This window comes from Lactuca serriola, chromosome 5 (genome assembly GCF_051521515.1).
Source record: "Lactuca serriola cultivar US96UC23 chromosome 5, Lser_US96UC23_V15, whole genome shotgun sequence".
In the NCBI taxonomy this organism is placed as follows: Eukaryota; Viridiplantae; Streptophyta; class Magnoliopsida; order Asterales; family Asteraceae; genus Lactuca; species Lactuca serriola.
The window spans coordinates 175288374-175309257 of record NC_136412.1 but is presented as its reverse complement, the minus strand read 5'-3'; the positions used below and the strand labels follow the sequence as shown (position 1 = coordinate 175309257).

At 39.5% G+C, this 20884-nt stretch overlaps 1 protein-coding gene across 4 annotated transcripts; it reads right to left on the bottom strand.

Annotated features, from left to right (window-relative positions):
• Nucleotides 1-9356: 9356 nt before the first annotated feature.
• On the bottom strand, nucleotides 9357-13452 carry ETR2 (Signal transduction histidine kinase, hybrid-type, ethylene sensor). 4 transcript variants are annotated; one of them, XM_079001334.1, is made up of 4 exons: nucleotides 12915-13452; nucleotides 12584-12748; nucleotides 10644-12498; nucleotides 9357-10156 (listed from the first exon to the last, which is right to left on the bottom strand). In XM_079001334.1, exons 3-4 carry the CDS (start codon nucleotides 12372-12374, stop codon nucleotides 9611-9613), a joined length of 2277 nt encoding a protein of 758 aa, XP_078857460.1. In that variant the 5' UTR covers nucleotides 12375-12498; nucleotides 12584-12748; nucleotides 12915-13452; the 3' UTR covers nucleotides 9357-9610. The 4 variants fall into 4 exon arrangements, with proteins under 4 accessions (XP_078857460.1, XP_078857461.1, XP_078857459.1 ...); XM_079001335.1 differs by having other exon boundaries at nucleotides 12584-12653; XM_079001333.1 differs by lacking the exon at nucleotides 12584-12748.
• Between the last annotated feature and the right edge of the window lie 7432 nt (nucleotides 13453-20884).

Genomic DNA, 20884 nt, shown 5'->3' with positions numbered 1-20884 from the left:
CGGTCAAGTTGACCGTTGACCAGAGTTGACCTGCATGTGATTTCTTAGGGTCAGTTGTCTTGGATGATAAGAGTATTAATAAGGGTATATGGTATTATAGGGAGTCTGCGGGTCGGCGGATCGAGTGCGAGTGGTTTCAAGAGTTGATAGTTTTCATTACCACGAGGTGAGTCTTCTCACTATACTACACCCGGAAGGGTTTGACTGTGTGACCGGAAGGTCGGATATGATATGTGTTATTTATGCTATAAATAGAAAGGTGGATGCTATGCATGTTATGTATGTTTATGGGCCGGATGGCGATATGTTATGTGATAGAAAGGTCAGGTATGATGTATGATATATGTGCTATGTGTGCTAGATTAAATGTATTATGTTATGTAAATGTTATGGGCCGGAAGGCAATATGTTACGGGCCGGAAGGCAATATGTTACGGGCCGGAAGGCGATTACGTTACGGGCCGGAAGGCAATGTATTGTGGACCGGAAGGTTAGGGCCTGGAAAGGCGTATATGTGTAAGTCGTATACTGGGGAACTCACTAAGCATTTATGCTTACAAGTTGTTATGTATGTGTTTCAGGTACTAGCGAGGACCGTGGGAAGGCGTCGGCATGATGCATACACACTGCTGCTATTTGAGATCTTGGGGATTTTATATATGTATTTGATATGAAACACGGAATAAATGTTATTGGTTGAGTAAAATCACTTTATTTTAAATGAAAATTTTGTTTGAAAATTTGCGTTGTTACAATTGGTATCAGAGCCTTTGTTTGAGGGATTCGGGTGTACCTTCGGGTGTAACTGAACTCAAACCGAGGATTTGAGGAAAAAAAAATCTTTTAAAAATAATAAAGACGTAAATTTTTATAAGTGGTAAAGGCGTAAACAAGAACGGAGCAGTGTGTACGATCAGCCAGCGCCCGAACGGTAAAGATCCCCAGAATACCTTACAATGTTATGTTATGCACTAAATTATGAATTGTTATGCATGCTAGAAGACTAGGTATTCATGATAGGACTAGAATGGCCTGTTTTGTGATGCCTTAGTCTAGGGAGTTGCTTATATGAGATATCCGATAGCGTGCAGGTAGATAGTGCATACTAGAGGTAGAGTACTCACTATTCGGGGTTTGGGGAGGAAGATTTGGGACGAATACTGATACGGTGTGGTCGGTAGTATTGGGTCCATACTACCGAAGACACCGGGTCGGTGGAAGACCCAAGTAAGAATCCCTGGATATCGAAGACTGAGTAGGGTTGCGTTATCAAGTACAATAGTACTTGATGGAGTCTCTGATAATTTTATGTTGTATTTCAGAGACATCATGGTTATCACACGTCATGGGGCGAGTTCGAGCACCGTGAGTGACGAGGATATTCGTCAGATGATCCAGGAGGAGGTAGCTGCAGCGATCCGGGCTGAGATCCCGGAGATGTTTGGGTCTATTAAGACCACATTGATGGAGACGTTCGAGGAGCGGTACGCCGCACTGACTGATGTTGCAGCCGCTGCCGCTACCGCAGCTGTGGCCGCTGCCAGGCCGCAGGGGGGCGATTCGTTGTTGTTCCGGGAATTCAGCAACACGAAACCCCCTGAGTTCGATGGGACGCAGGACCCGATTGCTGCGATGAGGTGGATCGCCGACATTGAGGGATGCTTCTACACTTGCTCATGCCCGGAGCATCTGAGGGTACGGTTCGCCTTGAACCAGCTCCGTCTGGGAGCGAAGGATTGGTGGATGTTCGTAACGGCGAACTTCACTCTGGCGGAGGTTACAGCGGTGACATGGGAGAGGTTTACTGAGATGTTCAGGGACGAGTATGTTCCCCCAGTGGAGAGGGAACGGTTGATTCAGGAGTTCTTGACCCTTAAGCAGGGTACTGATTCCGTGGCGGTGGTCACACGGAAGTTTCACGAGAGGGCGATGTTCTGCCCAGAGCTGGTGTCTTCGGAGCAGTCACGGATGAGCCGGTATTTAGGCGTTTTGAGGAGGGATATCCGGGAGTTTGTGTCAAACTCCACCTATCGTACTTTCACTGAGCTTCAGGCGAACGCCAGGAAGCGCGAGATCGAGTTGGAGACTCAGGCCAGGGAGGAGACCGAGTCTCGGCAGGTGGATCGGCAGCCGGCTCAGTCTCAGCCGGCAGCCAAGCGGATCAAGTCCGCTGATTCGAGGATGGGAGGTCCGAAGGGCCGCACTTGCGGAAAGTGCGGCAAGAGTCATGAGGGGGCGTGTCGAGCTGGTGGTTGTTACAAGTGTGGTAAGGAAGGACACATTGCCAGGGATTGCCCTAAGGGGTTTATGGTTTGCTTTCACTGCAACCAGACAGGCCATCGGAAGGCCGAGTGCCCGCAGCTTCGTCAAGGATCTACACCGACTACCAGGACTACTGAGACCCGACCGGCGAAGGTCGAGGCCCCGAGGGCTCGCGGGAGAGCCTTTCAGCTGACTGCGGAGGAGGTCCGCGCTGCGCCCGATGTTGTGGCAGGTATGCTGTAATTCACATATTTACTTTAAAGTCGAAATGTTATGCTTATGTTAATGTATGTGTAGGTACTTTTCTTGTGAACTCTATGCCTGCTCTAGTGTTATTTGATTCGGGTGCGAGTAGATCCTTTGTATCTTTAGCTTTTAGTCAGCATATCAGCATTAGTCGTGAGCCGTTAAGTCGGCCTCTGAGCGTTTCTATAGCAGCCGAGAGGGTGGTTTTTGCCACGGAGGTTCTTCGGGGATGCGTACTAGAGATTTCCGGGGTTGCGTTTCCGATTGACCTAATTCCTATTGCGATGGGGGATGTCTGTGTCATCGTGGGCATGGACTGGTTGAGCCGATTCAGCGCTGTCATCGACTGTGAGCGCCAGCTGGTGACTATACGAGACCCTAGTGGGGGAGTTCTTACAGTATACGGCGAGGGTACCCGTTCAGGATCAGCTTTTTGTTCGGCCGCTAGGGCGAGGCAATGCCTACAGCAGGGATGTAAAGGTTTTGTGGCGTATGTGATGGATACGCGGGAGGCTTCCGAGAGACCGAGGACAGTGGAAGAGGTTCCAGTGGTGCGTGAGTTTCCAGATGTTTTTCCCGAGGAGTTGCCGGGAGTACCTCCTGCGAGGCAAGTGGAGTTTGGTATCGATCTGATTCCGGGGGCTGCGCCTATTGCGAAGGTGCCTTATCGTCTTGCACCTCCAGAGATGCAAGAGTTGTCGTCGCAACTCCAGGAGTTGCTGGGGAAGGGATTTATTCGGCCGAGTAGCTCGCCGTGGGGAGCACCGATTCTATTCGTCAAGAAGAAGGATGGTTCACACTGGATGTGTATTGATTACCGGGAGTTGAACAAGGTGACGGTCAAGAACCGCTATCCGTTACCGAGGATCGATGATCTATTCGATCAGTTGCAAGGGGCATCTTGGTTTTCCAAGATCGATTTGAGATCAGGGTACCATCAGGTAAGAGTACGGGATGAGGACGTTCAGAAGACAGCATTCAGGACGCGGTATGGGCATTATGAGTTCGTGGTGATGCCTTTCGGGCTCACCAATGCCCCGGCAGTGTTCATGGACCTCATGAACAGGGTATGCAGGCCGATGCTGGATCGGTCTGTGATTGTATTTATCGACGACATCCTAGTGTATTCGCGAACTAGAGAGCAGCATGAGGGACATTTGAGAGAGGTCCTCGAGGTACTGAGGTCGGAGAAGCTATATGCAAAATTCTCCAAATGTGACTTCTGGTTGCGGGAGGTCCAATTTCTTGGACATGTTGTTAATCAGTCAGGGATATTGGTCGATCCGGCCAAGGTGGAAGCAGTGATGAGTTGGGAAGCACCGAAGTCACCTTCCGAGATCAGGAGTTTCCTTGGGTTGGCGGGGTACTATCGGAGGTTTATTAGGGACTTCTCCAAGATCGCAGTACCGCTCACCAGATTGACCCGGAAGGGTGTTACATTCTCATGGTGACCCGAGCAACAGACTTCCTTCGAGACACTACGCCAGAGACTGTGTGAAGCCCCGGTATTAGCCCTCCCGGAAGGGATGGAAGATTTTGTTGTATATTGCGACGCATCGATTTCGGGACTGGGTGCAGTGTTGATGCAGAGGGGTCATGTGATAGCTTATGCATCGAGGCAATTAAAGCCTCACGAGGCGAGATATCCCACGCATGACTTGGAGTTGGGGGCAGTAGTGTTCGCTCTCAAGATTTGGCGTCACTACCTGTATGGGGTTCGTTGTACTATATACACGGACCATAAGAGTTTGAAGTATTTGATGGATCAACCGAACCTAAATATGCGTCAGAGGAGATGGTTGGACGTGGTTAAGGATTATGACTGTGAGATCCTATACCACCCAGGCAAGGCTAATGTGGTAGCCGATGCATTGAGTCGTAGGGCGGAGAGCACTCCGTTGCGAGATGTATGCCTGAGACTGACGGTGATGACTCCGGTATTGGATGCTATTCGTGGGGCGCAGGCCGAGGTTGTGAGATCCGAGATGCAGAAGAAAGAGCGGGTCGTTGGGTTAATTTCAGAGTTCGTTAAGGATGGACGAGGACTTCTGACGTTTCAGGGTCGGATTTGGGTACCATTCGTGGGCGGTACGCGTGCTACTTTGATGGAGGAGGCTCATAGATCGAAATTCTCGATCCATCCCGGTGCTAAAAAGATGTATTTGGATTTGAGGAAGGAATATTGGTGGCCTTGTATGAAGAGAGACGTTGCTTGGTTCGTTGAGAGGTGTTTGACCTGCCGTAGGGTTAAGGCCGAGCACCAGAGACCGCATGGTAAGTTGCAGCCCTTGGAGATTCCTGAGTGGAAGTGGGAACAGATCACTATGGATTTCATCACCAAATTGCCGAGGACTGCCAGGGGAGTCGATGCAATTTGGGTGATTGTGGATAGATTGACGAAGAGCGCTCACTTCCTGGCCATTAGTGAGAGTTCATCAGCGGAGAAGTTGGCGGAGTTATATGTGAGAGAAGTGGTATCTCGGCATGGAGTGCCAATCTCGATTGTTTCAGACCGTGATGTACGTTTCACTTCCAGGTTCTGGAAGAAATTCTATGAGGAGCTGGGTACTAAACTGCATTTTAGTACCGCATACCATCCCCAGACAGACGGTCAGAGCGAGCGGACGATTCAGACATTGGAGGACATGCTTAGAGCGTGTGTGTTAGACTTCGGGGGTAGCTGGGATGCGCATTTACCCTTGGCTGAGTTTTCCTACAACAACAGCCATCATTCGAGCATTGGTATGCCACCTTTTGAGTTGTTGTATGGTAGGAGGTGTCGGACTCCCATTTGCTGGGGAGAGGTGGGACAGAGAGTGATGGGCAGTACATAGATCGTACTCCAAACGACAGAGCAGATTCAGTAGGTTAGGCAGAGGTTATTGACCGCCCAGAGCCGACAGAAGAGTTATGCGGACAGACGCCGGTCCGAGCTTGGATTTCAGGTTGGCGACTTCGTTCTCCTGAAGGTCTCTCCTTGGAAAGGAGTGATCCGGTTCAGAAAGAGGGGCAAGTTGGGACCCCGGTTCATAGGTCCATTTCGGGTAATTGCAAGAGTAGGTCGGGTAGCTTATCGGCTAGAGTTGCCAGCAGAGTTGGGTCAGATTCACAATACCTTTCACGTATCACAGTTGAGGAAGTGTATAGCCGATGAATCGGCAGTGGTTCCGTTAGAGGATATTCAGGTGGATGCGAGTCTGAATTACGCCGAGAGACCAGTAGCTATCAGGGATCGGAAGATCAAGGTTCTGCGAAACAAGGAGGTACCTCTGGTGTTGGTTCAGTGGCAACACCGGAAGGGATCGGAGATGACTTGGGAGCCGGAACGTGAGATGCGGGTGCAGCATCCGGAGTTATTCGCAGAGTGAGACTTCGAGGGCGAAGTCTAGTTCTAGTGGGGGAGAGTTGTAACAGCCCGGAATTTCAGGTATTGCTTTAAAGCTATTTTTGGGGGCATTTTAGGAAGGGACTCGGCGAGTTGGAGCCAGACTCGCCGAGTAGGACCGCAGACTTGGTCGCGGGTTCGCGACTGGACTCGACGAGTCCAGATATGGACTCGGCGAGTCGACGCTGTTCAGCAGAAACCCTAGCCGTTTGGTTTTGGATCGTATATAACGTCCCATATGCCGTCATTGTCCGTCTTTTGGCCGATTGAGAAGAACCCTAAGCGTTTGTGGACATCTAGAGCAGGAGTGAAGGCTATTGGGACCTTGAAGAATTTGTTAGGCAAGAAGAAGAAGAGTTTTGGCCAAAGGAATATCAAGGGGATCGAGTTCTGAGGTTTGGGGACACAGAGAGGGTGTTATTCAGGTAATATTTCGGATCATTTCTGCTATATTGAGGTGTGCACGAATTTAGGGTTTATGAAACCCATTTGGTGATTAGATGGATTATTATATTGTTACCCAAACGTTTGTAACCCAGTAATAGGATGTTTAGAGGTCCAGAAGGTCCCATGATTGTGTATTTCGGGACCATACGTATTTCAGGAAGCAGTTTGATCGACTGCATGGCATGGACTCGCCGAGTCCAATGAACAGACTCGGCGAGTAGCTTGAAGATTGTCTGGGACTCGCCGAGTTGTTCTTCAGACTCGGCGAGTGGAGTCGGGGTGGCCCCGCGATTCTTCCACGAGGATCTCGTCGAGTCAAGAGGGATACTCGACGAGTAGAAAGGGAACAACAGGGAAAGTTGGGGAGGACGTCTAGACTCGTCGAGTCGCCTTTGCACTCGACGAGTCCGGTCAAGTTGACCGTTGACCAGAGTTGACCTGCATGTGATTTCTTAGGGTCAGTTGTCTTGGATGATAAGAGTATTAATAAGGGTATATGGTATTATAGGGAGTCTGCGGGTCGGCGGATCGAGTGCGAGTGGTTTCAAGAGTTGATAGTTTTCATTACCACGAGGTGAGTCTTCTCACTATACTACACCCGGAAGGGTTTGACTGTGTGACCGGAAGGTCGGATATGATATGTGTTATTTATGCTATAAATAGAAAGGTGGATGCTATGCATGTTATGTATGTTTATGGGCCGGATGGCGATATGTTATGTGATAGAAAGGTCAGGTATGATGTATGATATATGTGCTATGTGTGCTAGATTAAATGTATTATGTTATGTAAATGTTATGGGCCGGAAGGCAATATGTTACGGGCCGGAAGGCAATATGTTACGGGCCGGAAGGCAATATGTTACGGGCCGGAAGGCGATTACGTTACGGGCCGGAAGGCAATGTATTGTGGACCGGAAGGTCAGGGCCTGGAAAGGCGTATATGTGTAAGTCGTATACTAGGGAACTCACTAAGCATTTATGCTTACAAGTTGTTATGTATGTGTTTCAGGTACTAGCGAGGACCGTGGGAAGGCGCCGGCATGATGCATACACACTGCTGCTATTTGAGATCTTGGGGATTTTATATATGTATTTGATATGAAACACGGAATAAATGTTATTGGTTGAGTAAAATCACTTTATTTTAAATGAAAATTTTGTTTGAAAATTTGCGTTGTTACACATCATTAGGGATGGAATTGGTACGGTACCAATTCGTTTTTCTTTAAACCGTGTACCGTACCAATTATAATTGGTATAAAAAGTTTGTTACCGGTACCGTACCAAGTATACTTGGTACCAATATATTTGGCTAACAACAAGTTTGGTTGGTACAAATTGGTAATGGTATATACCGACTTCTTTTAATAGTCCATTGTAAGATTTTAAAATAAACAAATACATCGGGTAATTTAGACGTTTATTAAAGAAATTTGTTACGCGGTTCTTAATTTACAAAAGAATTCTATTGAAAGTAACGCTAAAGTAATGCTTTAATTTTGTGATTTAACGTGGTAAAAACTATTAACTAATGTGACAAAATAACTTATATAACATTCTTAAAAATATAAACACTAAACACAATTAACAATTGAAATTTACGATTTCGTTTATATATATATATATATATATATATATATATATATATATATATATATATATATATATATATATATATATATATATATATATGAATTGGTTGGTACGGTATTATCATGATATTCAAACATTTGTATCATTACCGTACTGAGATTGTTCAATTGATACGGTATTACCAACCAAACATGTTGGCTACCAAATATATTGGCTACCAACTTTCTTGGTTTGGCTGGTAGCATGTTTGTTGGTTTTCCGTGGTACAATTTTGACAGCCCTAGTCCTCATTAGTCCTCACCGAAAAGTGTCATCACTGGAACCGGACCCTATATATATATATATATATATATATATATATATATATATATATATATATATATATATGTGTGTGTGTGTGTGTGTGTGTGTGTGTGTGTGTTAAAATAGCTTAATAAATATAAATAATATGTTAAAATTATAATTATGATCATAAAATATCAACGACGTGAATGACTCGGAGATAGCCATATCACATTCAAACTATATTATGATTACTAGGTGTGAGACTCATGTATTACATGGGTTAATTTTTTTTTAAAAGCTAAATATAAATGTCAAAATATTTGTGAACTTTAAATTAAAAAATAATAATAATAAGAAAAATAATGAATTATTATAATTAAAAAGTTTTATCTTTTAAATTTAAACAAATAATTAAAAGAAATTAAAGAGCTTTAATTTTGAGAATTTTAAAATTAAAAGATAAGTTTATTAATGAAATTGATATTTATTTGTTACTATATTTATTGTACTTATTACATTAAAATATTATATGAAATTTAATAGAATAGAAAAATTCATAAAATGAAATGTGGAAAAAAAATTAATTCAAAATAAATACAAAATAACATTTAAGAAATTGAATTAAAATGTGACAAGTGGCAAAAAAAATAGAGGATGATGGTTACAAAAAGGAAATCTAACATAGAAAAATTACAAAGATAATAACAATAAGGAAAATAATTGTATTGATAATATGTCATTAACCGTGTGTTCATTCCCTCCCTTGTTGAAAAATAATATAAAAATCGGTATAAGTTAAACTTTTAGTTTGTCTCTTCCAAGGGGATTCATAGTCCAAAATAAAAGCATCGAGATGAGTCAAATAATGCAATGAATCCCACCTTAAATTGACAATGACCATAAAAACAAAAGATATCATTTATGTTGACGTGTAAGAAAAGTGACAACCACACCTTTGTACATTGAAGGTAGCCTTGAATCCGATATCGACTATTTTTCAATTTTTCAAATGTGGTGGTCGCTTTTGTCTCCTTCAAACTTATATCACCCATACGTACTCTTCATATTCATGCATGAATCATGATTCCTCTTCCCATAATAATTATTAAAATATTATTATTAGTATTATAACCATATGACCAAACATGTCTTTCTTTTTTTATTCAACACACCTTCCAAACCGACGATTGAATCTACATTTTAAGTAACCTTTACAGCGACCCTTCAACAAGTTGCACACGTTTTTCATGGTGTATTGTATATAAATATATATTATACTAAATAAGCCTGCAATTTAAACAAATCCAAAAGAAGAAGAAAAAAAAAAAAAAAAAAGCCCTCACTATTCTTGGTTAGATTTGTTAGTTCAACAGTTTGACTTTGACTAAAGTCAATGGACTTTGTTGGCATGGACCATCACCCTCCTGAGTTCATCAGAGATTCCCTGTAAAACCACCGGTTTTTGAATAACTCCATTAATTCCCATCTGCAAGCATCTTTCCCACACATCTGCATCACCACTGGCTGTTAAAGCCACAATCAATGGCCAATTCCGGCTGCGAGACTTCCGGATTCTTGCTGCCACCTCAAACCCATCAACATCGGACATATGAAGATCCAAAAGTATGATTTGGTACGATGATACGGGTTGGTTTAGTGCCATGATGCAGTCGGAACCACTGGCGACAGTTGACACAATGCAGCCGAGTTTTTCGAGTTGTTTACGGGTGACGGCTCGGTTCATGTCATCTTCGTCTGCTAGCAGGACTTGAAGGTTCCGGAATATAGAGTTGGATAGCGGGTTGTGGTCTGATGATTCCCCGGCTTCGGAGATTCCGATTACGATCGATGGTCGGAGTTGGAATCGGAGAATGAGTGACATTGCTTGATCGAATCCGACCGGATTTGGAACTACCCAAATCTTTCCTTGCATCATCTGCTTAAAACAATTAAGAAAAAACACAAATCATGTAACATTGTTCTTCAACTTTGTGGAAAAGACGCAAATGTCCTCCTCATCCTTATCCTCCAAAATAGCTAGTCTAATACAATCCCGTGAAAAAGATAGAACTAGACTAATGTTCTAGGGCTATTTTCAATGATAAGGGTATTCACATCTTTTGTACCTTTTTGGATAGCGCAAAAAATTGCAATTTTATCCGATTATATCAGTTTCAGTCATAGTCCAACGCTCCTAAGACTAGATGAAGTTTGGCATAGAAATATGTTAATGGGTTAAAAATTGCATTTTTGTATCCCATCATGTTCAAAATTTTTGCGTCTACAAAAAATGGAAAGTTTCTGTCTTAAGTTTTAGTCTCAGTCCAATACACGCAAAATGCAGTACAACATGTATGTTCTGTCATGTCTAGTCATGTTGTGACAAACAAAATAGGAACACAAAAGAAAAGAAAAGAACAAACCTCGACAAGCTTTCGACACATTCCAAAGCTCAAACTTTGCTCAACTCCACCGCTACGAATTCTCTCATCAGCAAATGACCGTTCCAATTTCGTATCATGATCATTGATCCCGATTTCAAACTTCACACTGACATAACCATCACCCGAATTCGATCTCCAACTCGCCCACCGTTGATCATTCCTCCCATAACTTCCACTCTCTTTCAATATTCTCAACACCATTCCCCCTCCACCATTCCCCCGATTCAAAAGATTCCCAACCATATGCAAAATCACCTGAAAAACCCGCCTCTCATCTCCCATAACATTATCCGGTAAAGATTTATCAACATCCATTATAAATTCATACCCTTTATAAACACACAAACACTTTGCAAGATGTGCAGCTTCTTTTATCAAAGAATGAAGCCGAAAGGACCTCATTTCTAATGGGAATCTTTCTTTCGATGAATCATCCATGACATCATCGATCAACATTGAAAGTACATTGCTAGTTTTCACCATTGAATCGATAAGAACCTTTTGTTGGTTCATTAGATTATCATCTTGTATAAGGGAAAGCAAACCTACGATTGAATGCATAGGTTTTCTCAAACTTTTGCTCATTACAGTTTGGAACAAGTTCCTTGCTTGACTAGCTCTCATGGCGTCATGTTTAGCTTGTTGTAAAGCTCTATTTTGTTCTGCTAATTTGTCTCTCATGAGCTGAGATTCTTCAAGCACCGCCGCATGGGAAAGAGCCACCGCCACCTGGTCAGCCACGACTTTGACTATCTCGAGCTCCGGACCAGTCCAAGATCGAATTTGACCTCCGGGAAGAACCAAAACAAGAATCGCGTAACATGCTTGAATCATTTCAGGGGTCCCACCTTTGAAATCGGAAACCCTAAGCATCGGCATACGAATTGCCGCCACCGCTCCAGGTGGTTCTGACCCTCCACTACTTAGGGTTCCGAGCTCTGATTCATGGTCCAAAAGCTTCACCACTTCGCTCTGTTTAATTTCTTGAACTTCGGGATTTTGAATCGGAATAATCGTCGACGATTGCCCCCCTTTCAGCTGATGGGTTAGATTCATCACCGTTTTCGTATTATCCGGCATCCAAATCGCGCAATTCTGTAAATCCAAAATTTCCGATAATTTATCGAGAGTGGTGTAGAGAATCGTGTGTCGATCGAGTGATTTTCGGATTTCTTGTGTCAGCATACGAACATGCCACCCGGCTTCTTTTTGTTTCTTGATCATACCCATTTCTACACCCAGATCCCATGTTTTTTTCCTCAACATAAACTCTCGAACTTTCACTTTCAGAAGCAAAGGGATGAGAGTGACTAAAGTTATGGCGGTTGCGAAGGAAACCAAAGCTGTAAGGAACTTGAAAATGGTGAGAGCAAGCATGAGCTGAAACGGGTGTGGTTCGTAGGTCCACCCGTTTAACAAATGGGTCATTCCACAGAGAACGATGAAGGCGATGAATTGAAAGAGAACCCATTTGAAGGGGACGTTTGAACAGCTTACGAAGTATAGAAGCTCGATTGGAATTGAGAAATAAGCAACTGCGATTAAGAAATCGCTTACTCTTTGTGTTTCCATGATGTTTCTGTACCCGAAGAACCCTTCCACTTCGCAATTACACCCTCCGAATCCGTTTTCAGACCCGTCGTCATCGACGGCAAGAACGCCGACCAGAAGCAATGAAATCAACCCGAGAGATGCTAATGTTTTCGACATTGCATCCGTCGAATTGATTCTTCAATCCATGTATTGATAAGGGTTTGAAATTTTGAATCTTTTTTGTTTGTTAATTGAACGAATTTGACATCACGAGCTGCAGGTTTATAGGATCAACATAATCCTGTAGAAAAAGAAAAATCATAAATTGGTTATTAAAAAAATAGAAAGAAAGGGAATTGATAAAATAATATGACAGTAAACCCCACTTGAATGACATTCATGCATGTTCCCAACTTGCTATTCAACAGATTGCAGAAACTTAAATCAATCAGAACCCTTTTCAGAAGAATCAGAAGATCAAATAAAATTTAATCAGCAGGACACAAATCTAACCGTTCATCTACGTACTGTATCAGCTCAATGAAATTTGACTGTTCGTCGAGTATCAACACACGATAAAGAAGAAAGAGAGAAATCGGAATGAATAGTTGATAACCAAATTAAGTAAAAGGGTTAAAGAAATGACTCAATTTCAGAAAAACCCACATGAAATCAATCGAAAAATCAACAATGTATGACGGAGAAAACGAGCTTTACCTTTACCTTGCAAGAACACATCAAGGAACACCGCCATTAAAACACGGATTTCTCTTTTCTTCAGATCAGATCTTTAGAGAATCAACAAACATACAGAAATCAAAATCAATCTCCCGAATAGAACACTTGTTATAATTCCTGAAGAAATATATATTCAACACGAAGTCTTCATCTATCGCTCTCACTTCCACATCAATCAATTTCAGTGCAACATAAATACACAAGTTCTTTAAAAACAGCCAACCGAGAAAAACTTGTGCGTGATCCAATCTTTTGAGGCAAATAAAGAAAACCACTTTGAATCTTTACACAAACACACAAGTTGTGCAAAATCGGTATACGTATTATTTATAGGTAAGTTTCTCGGTTTGTTCACCTTCTTCAAGCTCCCCCCTATTTATTTCCTTTTGTGTACTGAAATTTCAAAACTGATGTGCCTTTGGGGGAAACGTGCTTTTCGAGAGAGAGAAAGAGAAAGAGCTGTTTTGGTTTAAGATTTGTCCGCGCCGTTGTTTGCCAAAGGAGAGAGAGAGAGAGAGAGAGAGAGAGAGAGAGAGAGAGAGAGAGAGAGAGAGAGAGAGAGAGAGAGAGAGAGAGAGAGAGAGAGAGAGAGAGAGAGAGAGAGAGAGAGAGAGACGGCCGAGCTGGAAAACCAAGGTTTGATAAAAGCTTTTAAAGAAAATTTTAAAGATTTTACCTACCATTTTATAAAATTGAATTTTATTAAAAATACAAAAAAATATACAAATTAAAAAAAAAAACATTAATCATCATTAATTTTATATAATAAAATGACAGTTTTGTCTTTATTTCATTAAATGCTTAGTTGGTTAAATAATAATGAAGGTATTTTGATAAAAATATTATTTATTTTTAGAGATAGACTGTTATTTTGAAACAAACCAAAAAAAAATATGAAGTATCATTTTGGAACGGAATGAATATATAGTTAGATTTTAGTAATTAATTAATTATAGAAATTCAAAATAGTTATGTTAGTCATTTTAATTATGAAATTTTGATTCATGTATCAAATTGATATATAAAATTGTGATTATTTTTAATAATATTATAAAATAATGTTTTATTAAAATCATAACTTTTGATGGGTTTTATTATGATTTGTATGTGAATAAACTAAATATGTTTTTTTTATTATATTTAGTTTTAATATTATAATTAATTAATTTAGAAATCATTTTTTTACTATTTTAGTGTCGATCATGTATTAACAATTGTTGTAAGGTAATACAATACAATTTATAATTTTATTTAACTTTTAACAATTATTATTGTTAATTAATTTAGAACCACTTGTTTAAAAAATCAGTTATTACAAACATTAATTTTTGAAATTTTTAGTTAATTTGATATATGACTGTTTAAGTATTATATTTAAACCAATAACCATTTTTTCTATTTAAAAAATGACTATTTTTTAAGTTTATTAGATATTTTTATTTAGCTTTTTATTTAGGGAAATCTATAGAAAAGTCCCAAATTTTTGAAAAAAGTTTCAATAAAATCCTAAAAGTTTTTATTTTTGAACATAAAAGTTCCGATTATTTAACATTTTGCTTAAATTAACGAAAAATTTTGTTTTTATATTTGACCGGCAAATGACATATTATATGATTTTCTCAAAATAATATAACTTTTCTTTTCAAAAAAAAAAATTATGACTTTATTAAAAATTTTCCCAAAAATTTACGACTTTTTTTTGTAGATTTCCCTTTTATTTAACATATTTAAATTGATAAAATAAATATATTATATTCATTATTTAAACAACTTAATAATAGTTATATAATTTTTTATATTTAATAATATATTTATGTTAATAAATTAAATATTATGTTATATGTTAAAAAGCATGAGGATTTATATCACCATGATGATAAAAGAAAAGAAAAAAAATGATTTTAATAATATATACTATGCGAATGGTGTGTTTGCAGATTTGAAATTATCATCTCAAAATTTTGACAAATATACATCGTTGGAAATGATTATACACCATTGATATTAACTATAATAATAATTTTCAAAATTATAAAAATAGTTCTTTTTATTGTCAAAATTATTTGGTTTGGGTATAAAAAAATTTGATGATGCATGAGTAGTCCAATTTTAAATATCTTGTGTGGTTTTGATCCTTATTTTTGACAATTTTTTTTAGGTTTTGGTCCACGCTCAACCTAAATTTACTAATATGCCCCTTTAATAATTCATTTTTAATTTTTTTATTTCTTTTATTATTCTTTTAAGGCATCTTAACTTTCAAAAAAATCAAAAAGAAAATTTCACCCCTACCCTTCTCTATTTCCATATCTCTCCTAAAAAGAAAATCCAACCCATCGTTTGTGCATCCTGTCTCGCCACCACAGGAAACGCTCTCAGAGCCTTAGTCATCATTGTTACTTCATCTCATACTTAAGTTCGTCTACTCCATCTGGGCACAAGAAGATCCAGTCGCATTGGTCGTGGCTAGGGATTTTCTCCAAGAACACAAGGCACACACGATTTCAGATTCTATTTATGGGATGATTTTAGCTACGATTTGATTCAACGTCACTATCTATTTCGTTAATTCTGTTAATCCTAAACCCAAGGTGGTAGAACTTGTTAATCAGTACTTGTTCGGTTGACTACCGAGTAGCGAGTACTCAATAGTACTTGGGAGTACTCGAATTCGGTAATTCATATAGAAATATTTTTAGAGAACTTATATATGTTAAAATCATAAATTAAAATCTTAAGTTGATTGAAATATATAACAAAATTAGATACATGTGAATACACAAAAACTGAAAAATATATAATGGTCTCGCTTCATGAATAATTACTGAAATTTTAAGATATATATGTACTAATAATCACATGTGTGTGTTAAATAATAAACCGTTAAGTATATATATATATATATATATATATATATATATATATATATATATATATATATATATATATATATATATATTAATCACCGAGTTGATCGGGTTTTACAACACTGCTCAGTTCAGTAAGAGGCCGATCGGGGAGTTTTAGAACACTGCCTAAACCCATAAATGATATAAATACATTCATATGAAACCGATTTTTAGAATCAATTTTTCTTGAAGCCCCATAAGATTATTTCAAAGGGTTATCTCAATGGTGATGTTGTTTCGGGCTAAAACATGTGGTTTTGTCCTTTACCTATAGATGAAATCCCTTTCATTTTCTCTGGCTACAACAACTCTGTAAAACCCTAGTTCCAACGACGGATTAAAGATAGTAGTTCTCCATATCTACAAAAGAAGGATGGCGAGGGTAGGAGAAGTGGTGAGGTGTTCTCTCGTTAATGACAAGATAGAGGGGACGGGGAGGTACGTTTACATAGGTGGCCAACAACGGTGGGGAAGGTGGCGATGTCTTGTGATGTCAATGACTTTGTTCGATGATGGAGGCTGACAACGGGTTTCTTGAGAGAGAGTGTCTTTTTTTAATGTTAATTAGTAAAAACAATAACATAAATAAAAATAATAAAAATTAAATAAAAAGGATATAATCATCTTTTTAAGTCTATAGGGACCAAAATCACTAAAAGATCCGAAATCCCCATCACTGATGCATCACTAACCCTTTTAAACCAAAATCACATAATTTTAAAACCCACGTGGACCATTTTTGTAATTTGTCATAATAATTTGACCAAACTGCAAGAATTGTCTATGTGGTTAGTTGAAAGTTGTCACTTTGGTCCAAAAAGGTTTGGACTACCACCGGAGGTCCAAACCTTTCATTTTGTTGTCAATTTGGTCCAACTTGTTTTGAACTTTTTATAAGGATGATTTTGCCTTTACTTTTATTCTTTCAGTATTTTTTTATTTAAATAATTTTCTGATTAAAATATTTAAAAAAATATCTTTTCTATTTTATTTTTATAATTTTTTATAACATAAATAAAAAACATATCTTTTCTCTCTCTCTCTCTCTCTCTCTCTATATATATATATATATATATATATATATATATATATATATCCAAAGTATCTCTAAACCTAAAGTAAAATCAATTTCACTAATGAAGAACGATTCCCCATGAATTTTCCTACAAAAACTCATCTGAAATGAATTATTTCCATCACTAATTTTTCATTCAGTTTGTTTTCCATTTGCTTCTTTCCTTCAACACTCATTGCTCAAACCTCGATGAAGCTAACCATACCTTCGCCAGATTCTACTCCTGCTAGTATTTATGTTTCTTCTCTTCAAATCAAAACCTGGTCATCGTCGTCACATGACGCCTTAACTCTTCTTCGTCGGTAACCCTCAACCCTGTCTCCGTCGCCACGCCAAAGGTTCAAAAATGTTTGATGTTTTACATCGTCGTGTTTCAGGATCTGATCATCGATGGGTTCCTTTCGAAAAAATCAAAATATGTCTGTATTGAAACACCCGTCCATGAAGACGTGTATGCTCTGAAAAAGATTGGTGTCGATGATTCCGTCAGAATCTATGAAAAAAGCATCGAGAATTTATTCACTCTTCATGTACATCACAAAAATAAAATATTATTAATAAAGGATTTTAAGAGTTATATTAATTTCAAATGAATATGGTACAAAGAAGTGACATTCTATGTGTGTGTGTGTGTGTGTGTGTGTATATATATATATATATTAGAGAAAAAGATAAATTAAACAAATATTTATAAATTTTGAAGATTTAATAAAAAATAGAAGGCTTGTAAAAATAGTCATCAATTCCGTAGATAACATCTTGCAAAAATATTGATGTCATTTAGAAAAATGATGTCATATATGAGGTTAATGTTCTGTTTAAAAAAATATATGACTATTTCACAGATGACATATGTAAAATGACACATGTTATCTACAAAAAAACTCTTATTGTTACAACTATGCAGATGACATCTATGAAATGAAAAAATATACTTTTCTTAGTATAATTATAATTAACAAGATAATATTTACTTTTCACCCGCCGTATTTTTTAGGCTTAATGGAGTGGGATGACATTATGCTCGATAAGCTCTTGGCAATCATGGAAAACATTTGTAATGCCCCGATCCTCAGGTATGGTTTAAATAAGATTTCTTGGATTAAGGCCTACTCGACGAGTTGGTTGCCCTACTCGTCGAGTAGCAACGAGGTGGGATCGCGTGATAAGTGACCTACTCGACGAGTCCATATTGGGACTCGGCGAGTAGGAGCTGGCAGATGAAACCCTAAATCTCGGGGTTTTACACCCTATTTAAAGGAACCTCAACCCCCTTTGTGCCTCTTTACAGTTCTAGAGAGCTCTGTAAGACCCTAATCCGTGTGTGTGTGCCCCTTTGTGTGTTGAAGCTAGAAAAGATGATCTTTGGAGGCAGAAGACTTGGAGGAGAAGGAGATTGGAGCAAGTAGAGTGTGGGAATCAACACTTATCTCAGCTATTATCTTCTAGAGGTACCCAAATCGCCATTTCCTTGTAGATCTCTTCTATTGGTTGAGTTCTAGGGTTTCTTTTATGGAATGTTAAGTTGATAAGATGAGTTATGGGCTAGATATGAAGTTGTAACTTTAGATCTGGACCCCCCTTGGATTCTAGAAGCATAAAGTTGCAGTCTTAGTCATGATTGAGGTCCCTCTTGAGCATGAAGCTCCATGAAGAACTTAAATTAGGCATTTAGAGCCTTTATAGCCATGCATGCACGTAAAGTTTGCAACTTTACGTGAAAAGCATGCCCTAGAAGCTTGGATCTATGATTTGGAGCCGCTGCATGGCTCAAAACAAGTCTGTATGGAAAAGGGGACTGAATGGACTCAGCGAGTCGCAAGGTTGACTCGACGAGTCATATGAAGATAGTCGTGGACTTGACGAGTTGGATGAGCAACTCGGCGGCTCCGATGAAGATTGCCATAGACTCGACGAGTTGTATGAACAACTCGGCGAGTCAGATGAGTTTTCCCCAAGTTAGGAATACGTGTGTATCCGTCGTGTTGTTAGAAGGAAACCCGACGAGTGGCCTTAAGGTTTCGATCGAAAGTCGTAAGAACTCGGCGAGTCACCCCGGTGACTCGGCGAGTGGGAGGGAGTTTCAAGGAACTCGACGAGTAGCCTCGGGTACTCAGTGAGTTAAGGTCAACATGGACTGTTGACCTTGGCTAAGGACTTTAACTTTGATCAGGGGTAAAATGGTCATTATACCCTCAGTTCAGTTATCGGTATCTGATTTAGTGTTTATGGGGTTTGTAGCCGGGGAGTTCCGGAGCAGCAGTCAGGCAGTTTCAGATTTAGCATCTCGGAAGCCAGCGTTATGAGGTGAGTTTCCTTCCATTAAGAACGGATCTACGGCCACAATGCCGACCCGTCTAGTTAGCAGTAGATCCGGACTTTGGTCTGATGCAGTAGTTCAGTGTGCTTGATGTCTTTATGATTCAAGCATGTCTTTGTGCTATGTGTTCCGGACTTCGGTCCGATGCAGTATGCAGTATATGTGCCTATGCTAGTTGATATGTTTATTCTATGTCATGCTCAGTCAGTTTCCGGACTTCGGTCCGATGCAGGGGACACGGTCCCAGTCAGTTCCGGATTTCGGTCCGATGCAGTTAATTCCGGACTTCGGTCCGATGCATGGGACCCGGTCCCAGTTAGTTCCGGACTTCGGTCCGATGCAGAGGGCAAGGCCCTGGGTAGTTCAGGACTTCGGTCTGATGCAGTTTCTGGACTTCGGTCCGATACAGTTTCTGGACTTTGGTTCGATGCAGTGGGCAAGGCCCAATAGTTGTTTATGTGATACTGTATGGTATGTGTGTTGGGTTTTGAGCATTCTAACACTCCTTAGTGTACATGAAACCCTAAATACCTTGGATCTATGTTTTCTCTATTATACATGTAAATATGAACTTTCCAAGGTATTCATCCTAACTAGCATAATAACATTGATTCATATGAATATAACAAGTAAGAATTACATACCTCTTTGATGTAGAATGTCTTCATGAAGCTTGAGTGCCTAGTGCCCCAAGTGTGACGCCTCAAATTGATCACACTGAATAGGTTTTGAGCATTCTAACACTTCCTAAGTGTACATGCAACTCTAATAAACCTTGGATCTATGTTTGACTAAGATAGATGCAAATAATTATTTTCCAAGGTTCTTATCCTATCTAGCATGGCATGGGGAACTTGAATCAACTAAAGCTAGTAAAATTACTTACCTTGTAGTTGTAGTTGATTGCTTGGGGTTCTAGAGCCTAGCACTAATAGTGTGGATGCCTCAAATGGAAATCACAAATCACCACAAAACTTTGGAACCTTGAGACAATAGTCACAACTATCTTGAAATCGGCCCTTTACTTTACTCACCACAGCTAGTGTGATTTCAAGAACCAAAACCTCCTTTATATAGTGTGGTGGATTAGGGTTACATCCATGTAAACCCTAATACCCATGTATCTTCATTTCCATGAGATCCATGGGTTAAAGCTCCATAGAGTATCCATGGACTTTCCAAGCAAGCCTAGCCCATTCCAAATAAGCATTAGTCCACACTATATAAATATAGGAGCCCGTATTTAATTAGTAATACTTTTGATCTCTAAATTAATCCTAGATTAATTATAGATCAATACTAATTAAATAATATGATCTTATATTAATATATTAGAACTTATAATATATTAATAAATCATAGCTTATACTATTCTCAAAAGATTATCCATAAATTGTTCGGGTGAAGTGCAACCCAAATGGACCATGCCGGGTCGGGTCAAGTACATACCAAATATAGTTATGGACTTAGACACTATATCTAACAGTCTCCCACTTGGATAAGTCTAATATTATAGTTGCAAGTATGACTTCAGGAACCGATCAACAATCGTAGCTCTTTAAACTCTGTTGAACTAGAACACGCCATTTTAGATAAGTGATCATATAATCCTCTGTTCTAGATATCAGCCGGACAAATATATGGA